We start from the raw sequence: 7024 nt of genomic DNA, 5'->3' as shown, positions 1-7024 counted from the left end.
AGGGCAGACCAGAGAAGGAATTAGGAAGGCAAACATGTGTCTGTGGCGACTCCCTTCTCCGTGGACCTGTGCCAGCTATGACCCAGACATGGGGTGGCCACAACTTGTGTACCAGAGCAGCAGCCGCTGTAGCACAGTGGGGTCCAGAAATGAGGGAAAACTGCTCACCCGGAGCAGATAATATCTGTAAGGAACGAATATTTGGGAAAAGTCCCAGGGCTAGTTGAGTGCCAACCAGTCCCCACCTTCTCCGGCTCCCTCCCACTGGTTCCTCCCCTTTCAGCTGCTCTGATTCTTACAAAAACTCCACAGCCTTTCACCAGCAGCCTGGAGGAGCCTCTCTCTCCACCGCTGCTTCACAAGACAGTGAGAGCGACCCGGAGACACCATGAGGAGTCTACTCCTTCTCTCCATCCTGGCTGCCTTGGCTGTGGCAGCTCTCTGTTATGGTGAGAACTTTCTCCTGCCATTTCTTTGTTTTTTTCTTTTCTGCCTCTGACTTCAGTTTACATGGATTTTTCCTCTCCCTCCTCCTTTTCTTCCCCCTTTCTCTATTATAATCTTAGAGGACTATGAATCTAACATTTCCCAAGACCTTTGCACACTGACCTGTTCCATCGAGTCTTTTTTATATCCTCAATATCCGGACTATTGTAAGTAACTTAGCAGGCAAGTTCTTTCTATGGTGAGTCACTCTACACTTGGAAATTCTGCTGTCTCAGAAAGAAGATATCAACTTCCCAGCCCCTGAGCTCTCATTTTTTTAAGGATGTTTGTTTAGACTTTGATAACAGTTGGTTAAGGGTATCGGCTGAATCACTCACCTTTAAGAGATTCAGTTTTCACATGAAGTTTTATGTATAGCTCTCTCTAACAGCAAGACAGTCTCACGAACTTCCGATATTTCTTCAGTGGATGAATTTAAAAGTAAAGTTTTACATCTAAAGAACCTCAGAGAAAAATCGATTTCTTCGTTTCTATTGCTAAAAGACAAATTTTGCTTGGTTTCTATGTGTTGTTAAATATCTCTGTGTGTGTTCAAAGCTAATGAAAGGAAATCTGAAACAAAATTATTTTTAGATCGTTCAGTCTTATGCTTCAATTATCTGGGTATTCCAGGTATTCCTGAGCTCAATTATATTAATAACCATCTGTATTTTGCTTCCTCTTCTTGAAATTATTCACCAGTTTTCTGTGTCAGAAGATTTGGTTTCTTCACCTTCTTTTTAACTTTTCAAGCATATTCACTGGCTTGCAAACGTGAGCTTCTTATTGCCAGATTTACCTGCTGTGCCCAGGAGAGTGGTAGAAAGAAGAAAACTGTTGCTTTGGCATCAGCTGAGTTCTTTCTCTGAACTGGCATTGTGCCCAGTGTGAGATGTCAGCTGAAGCCAGTGGTTTCTGTGGCTGTCAATTTAACACAGGTTCTTAAGAGGCTTTCAGAACCTCTTAGACACTTGTCTTGGGAAAGCCAAGCTGAGGCATCTGCCCAGCCTGCTTGGAGAAACTTGCCTGTTTTCTAGGCCCTTTGTCCCTTCCTTGGCCTTGCTTTCAGAGAGGTCCCAAATTAATCAAGGAAGGCTCTCTGGAGCCTTGTGTGCAGCGCTTAAATTGTCTTATTTCTCAAGACTAAAGACTTCATAGCCCCTGGGAAATTTTAGGCAATACCACGGGCACTAGCTCCTTCAACACTGGAAAAACTAAAGAGTAGAGATATCCCAGCAAGGACAGAGCTAGAGAAACAACTCATAAATCCTACATGCCTGAAATTTGTAATAACCACACTGCTAAATATATTTCTCCCATCTTTTGGGTTCTTCCCTCCCCTTCCTTCCCTATATTTAGACTGTTGTGGTGTGTGAAAGGTAACAATAAAATGGGTCTTTTTTTTTAATTCCAGAATCTCACGAAAGCATGGAATCCTATGAAATCAGTAAGTGAATATTTGACTTCCTTATTGAAATCTCATGTATTGAAGAATCTCTCCCAATTCTTAAATAGACAAAAAGGTAATATATTTAACAGGGAGGGAAAAGAGGGTCTCTTTTGGAAAACTAAAGTAAATTTAAAAATTCAACTATAAAAATCACCAGATGAGCAATTTTTTAAGTTTGAAATAGTGTAAGATGGCAAGTATGCTTTCAACATACTTAGGAGCCATAAAATCTCATTTGGAAATTTTAAGTTGGTACCACAACAACCACACAGATGGAAAACAGGAGTAATGACAAAGTACAGAATTGGAGGCCGAGTCTGCTGGGAGACCACAGGCATCAGCAGTTGGATGCTATCAAATATCAACTTATGAAGACTGAGTATAGGAATAAATAGCATATCACTCTCATCTTTAATTTGTTCATTATTTTTATGATGCTTAAACTGTTCATTTACTGGAAATCTAAAATTATGCTTTAACAAGGCCTCAGGACAGGGAGAATTTCTCCTCACAGGAATAAAAAACACAGTGAGTAGGAATATCAAGATCAGGTATTTGATCAGGTAGTTTATGAAATCTGCTCTATCTACCCATTTAATTTTCGCAGATCTCTAGTTACAAGCGATGCATGAATGAATGAGCTTTCAAATATGTTTTTGTCAGAGAATATTCATGGAAATATTTTCAATACCTGTCTCCCTAAGACTGCACTATTTTCTGTTTTAAGATCCCTTCATTAACAGGAGAAATGCTAATATCTTTATATCCCCGCAACAGAGATGGAGGGTGAAAGCCCAAGAGAGGTAGGTGACAAAACTTGATGGGGGAGGGGTCATCTTTCCCAGATCTGAATGGAGTGAGAAATGGGTTTTTTTCCATCATATATATTATTTCTAATTATATTCCCAAATCAAAGAATTTAAAAACAATGTACAGAAAACAACTGAATTTCTAGAAGACTATTTTGTGAAAGGCCCAGAAAGGAGAGGGAGGGAGAAGGAAAAGGAGGACAGAGAGAAAATTTCTATTTCCATTAAAAAAGAAAATCCCTGTTCCACCTTTCCTCCCTGTTCTACAAGTATCTCTTCATATTGGGGGATGAATGAGATCTCTCTACGATATTTTCTTATTCTTTTTTTTTCTTTTCCTTTTTCTCATTTCTCCACTTTCTTTATGCCTCTCAATTTGGGCCTCTTTTCTTTCACTTTCTAGAATCCGAGAACACAGCAAACCTGCATATGAGATCAACAGGGAAGCTTGTGATGACTTCAAACTTTGCGAACGCTATGCCTTGGTTTATGGATACAATGCTGCCTACAATCGTTATTTCCGGCAGCGCCCAGGGGCCAAATGAGATTGGAAAAAGCTTCTTTCCAGAGCCTGGTGCCTGGTTTTGTATTCCCTTGCAGTAGTATCACTGAACTATATAGACACATACGAATTGCTTAATTGTTCCTTAAATGTTCTTGTCTGGCTGCACTCCTCTTTCCTGCCCCCAGTTGAAAAGTAATGAAAGTGCAGTGGAGTGAAGGTCAAAGGGAAGTTAAGATGTGTGATTATTCCATAATAAACTTCTGGTTGGATACTTACATTTTGTGAGTCTGATTTATTCTGGGAAAATCCTGAAATAGTTCAATCAAGGCCCACCTAGCCCAGAGCAGTAGATTCTGCTAATCGTGTTCTAATGTTGATTAGAAGCATAAGTGCATAGGAAGAACAAATCCTAGAAGACACTCACTCACCCATAACTTGTCTAGACTCTCTCTACCTTGGGATCAGTGAATCACTGCTTCCTATTATACGTTTTCCAGGATTTTCAAACATCATAGATGATCAGTCATATGATTTTCCTGCTCCCAAACTCTTTTCCTTGGCTGCCGTGCAGCGTGTGGGATCTTAGCTCCTCCACCAGGGATTGAACCCGCGCCACTTGCATTGGAAGTGCAGAGTCTTAACCACTGGACCGCCAGGGAAGTCCCCTGCTCCCAAACTTTAAATGACTCCTAAATTCCTTCCATGTGGATTCCAGACTCTGTACCTTGGCTCATCACCCTCACCTGAATGTTATCATACCCTAAGATGCTACAGTCTTGACTCTTACTTGAGTCAAGAAAATATGTGTGCTTTCAAAATGACCAGACATTTTTACAAGATTCGATCATGGAATTTTGGAGCCATACAAAATGCTAGAGCTCCCTTAAGCCTGGTTTGCCAATGAGGAGGCTCCAGAGTCTCCTGCTTGGTAGTTGGGGACAGAGCCCAGGATTTCTCAATCCCAATTCAGACCTTGTTCGCCTCTGTCATGAGGACTGCTGCACGTCCACCCCTACATCCGTTCCTTCTGGTAGACCCACCTCTTTAGTGGAGCATCTTTCTATGCCTTCAAAACCCAGCTTAAGATTCAAGTACTTTATGAAATCAGTGATGGTTAAGTCCACTCAGCTCCCATCACACTTCGCAAGCCAGTATCCAGCGCTTCAAGAATGTATTTAAAGTCACTTTGCTGTACAGCAGAGACTGGCACACACATTGTCAATCAACTATACTTCAACAAAAATTAAAATTAAAAAAAGAATTTATGTAAGGATTCAAGTACAATGATATTATTCAATTCACGTTTTGATTAAATTTCTTTTTATGTGTATTTGTTTGTCTAACAGTACGGTAAATTCTTTGAGCACAGGCACTGTAACTGCAATTTCTTTTCTCTCTATAGCCCTGGTGCTATGTCTATTCACAAAAGGTATTCAATGAAAGCTAAAAAACCAGACTGACTAGTCATGCCTGGGAGTGATCAGCCAATTCTGAAACTGTTAGATTCATCACAATAATGTGTGTCATATAATTTAACCCATCATCGTATTAATATAATGATGGGTGTTCTACAATTTCCTAAGCTCTATTGCATGCAGTAACTCATCAGATTTTAGAAAAATGCAGAAGATGAGTAATACGTATCAGATGGTAAAACTGAAACTCAGAGATGTAACTTTCTGAAGACACTGTAGTAAATGCAGTGGCATGTCACTCAAACTGAGGCATTGTTCACATGGTCACCAGATATACTGGCAGCAGTTAGGAAGGCCATAACATTCTCTCAGGGTTTCATTTTCTGTCCCATGGCCTGAAAACTCTCTAAGAAGTTGGGACAATTGTAGGGCTTACCTTATCTGTTTCCCATCTCTTTTGCATCAAGGTCAAGTAATCCAAAAGGAAGAAAAAAAAATAGAGGAAAAGGGGAGCAAAACAACAAAAGGGACAAATTGAAAACAAACGGCAAGATAATAGACTTAAACCTATCTCAATAATCTCATACGTAAAGAGTCTAAACAGTGTGATTATCATTTTACTTCTACCTATGTTATAGATCCTACAATACTTTTTTATTACTTTTGTTTTAAGCAGTCAATTATTTTCTAAGAGGTTTAGATAATACAAAAATATCTCATACGTTTACCCATGTAATTTCCATTTCCAGTGACCTCATTCTTTTGTGCATCCATATTTCCATCTGGTGTCATTTTCTTCCTGTCTGAAGGACTTCCTTTAACATTTCTCATAGTGCAGGTCTGCTGGATTCTTTAAGTTTTAAAAATTTGCCTTCATATTTGAAAGATATTTTCACTGTATATTGAAACCTATGCTGCCAGTTTTTCTTCTAATTCCTGTAAGATATTGTTCCACCGCCCTCTAGCTTACAGTGTTTCTGATATAAAATCTGTTGCCATTCCTATCTTTATATCTCTGTATGCACTGTGTCTTTTATCTCTGGCTGCTTCTAAGGTTTTTCTCTTTATCATTGGTTTTGACTAAATTAGTTATGATGCATCTTGGTGTGGTTTTCCTTATTTTTCTTGTTCTTGGAGTTTATTGAGCTTCTTGAAATGAATTAAGTTTAGAAAATTTTCACTCATTATTTCTTCAAATATTTTCCCTCCCTCACTCCTCTTCTCCTTTGGAGACTGCAATGACATGCAAGTTAGGTCACTTGAAGTTGTTCCATAGCTTCCTGATGTTATTTTCATTTTTATAAGTAGTTTTTTCTCTGTGTGTTTCATTTTTGACTGTTTCTTTTAATGTATTTACAAGTTTACCAACGTTATCTTCAGCAATATCTAATTTACTGTTAATCCCATTCATTGTATTTTTCATCTCAGTCATTATAGTTTTCATCTCCAGAAGTTTGATATGGGTGTTTTCGGATTCTCCATGTCTCAACATTTTTAACATCTTGGATACTGTTATGATAACTATTTTAATGTCCTTATCTGCTAATTTCAATAACTGAGTCACATCCAGGTTGATTTTGATTAATTATTCTACTTTTTATGGATCATAATTTCCTACTTCTTTGAACTCCTGTTAATCTTTTATTTGGCACCAGACATTGCAAACTGTACAAGATATCCCTGTATTTCTGTAAGTATTCTTGAACTTTGTTCTAGGATGCAGTTAAATCACTTGGGGAAAGCTTGATCATTTTAAGTTTTGTTTTTAAAGTGAGACCAATGCAGCATTTAGTCTAGGGAAAATTATTTCCCCCAAACTGAGGCAAGACCTTCTGAATACTGCACCCAATATCCCATGATTGGGTGGTAGGAATAGACAATAATCTCAGCCCTGAGTTAGTGCCAACCACTGTTCCCTCTGTTCCACTTGGATGGTCATTTCCCCACATGTATGTGCCAATCAGTTTTCTGCTACCTACATGAGGGGTTCTCTCCACAGATATCCAGAGACACTCTCTCCTCTCCAGTACTTTGTCATGTGAACTATAACCACCATATTCTCCCAGGACTTACAACTCCATTTCACCTCATAATGTCCACTAGATTCCATCTTGGTCCCACCTCCCTGAACCATGGCCTGGAAATTCTCTTAAGATAATAAGCTGTGGCAATCACAGGACCATTTCGTTTGTTTCCCATCTCCTAGGGATCACTCTCTTTCATTGCTTGATGTCCAAGGCCTTGAAAACCATTGCTTTATATGTTTTGTCTGATTCTTTATTTGTTTCCAGAAAGAAGGTAAACCCCATCCCTGAGGCTTATTATTGGCCTAAAATCCATTATCAGGCACAACTACTCC

General features: G+C 39.1%; 1 protein-coding gene across 1 annotated transcript; it reads left to right on the top strand.

Annotated features, from left to right (window-relative positions):
* The first annotated feature begins 318 nt into the window (after positions 1 to 318).
* On the top strand, positions 319 to 3525 carry MGP (matrix Gla protein). The gene is made up of 4 exons (XM_029204146.1): positions 319 to 449; positions 1901 to 1933; positions 2664 to 2739; positions 3149 to 3525. The coding sequence occupies exons 1-4, from the start codon at positions 389 to 391 to the stop codon at positions 3288 to 3290; spliced, it is 312 nt and encodes a 103-aa protein (XP_029059979.1). The 5' UTR covers positions 319 to 388; the 3' UTR covers positions 3291 to 3525.
* The last annotated feature ends 3499 nt before the right edge of the window (positions 3526 to 7024 follow it).

Source organism: Monodon monoceros, unplaced genomic scaffold, assembly GCF_005190385.1.
Source record: "Monodon monoceros isolate NGI ecotype Baffin Bay Population unplaced genomic scaffold, NGI_Narwhal_1 Super_Scaffold_6, whole genome shotgun sequence".
Lineage (NCBI taxonomy): Eukaryota > Metazoa > Chordata > Mammalia > Artiodactyla > Monodontidae > Monodon > Monodon monoceros.
This window is presented reverse-complemented; position numbering and strand designations above follow the sequence as displayed.

Coding starts and splice junctions, on each gene's coding strand:
- MGP (XM_029204146.1), top strand. CDS start 389: ATGAGGAGTCTACTCCTTCTCTCCATCCTGGCTGCCTTGGCTGTGGCA. Junction 450..1,900: donor TGTGGCAGCTCTCTGTTATG/GTGAGAACTTTC, acceptor TTTTAATTCCAG/AATCTCACGAAAGCATGGAA. Junction 1,934..2,663: donor CATGGAATCCTATGAAATCA/GTAAGTGAATAT, acceptor TTCTGTTTTAAG/ATCCCTTCATTAACAGGAGA.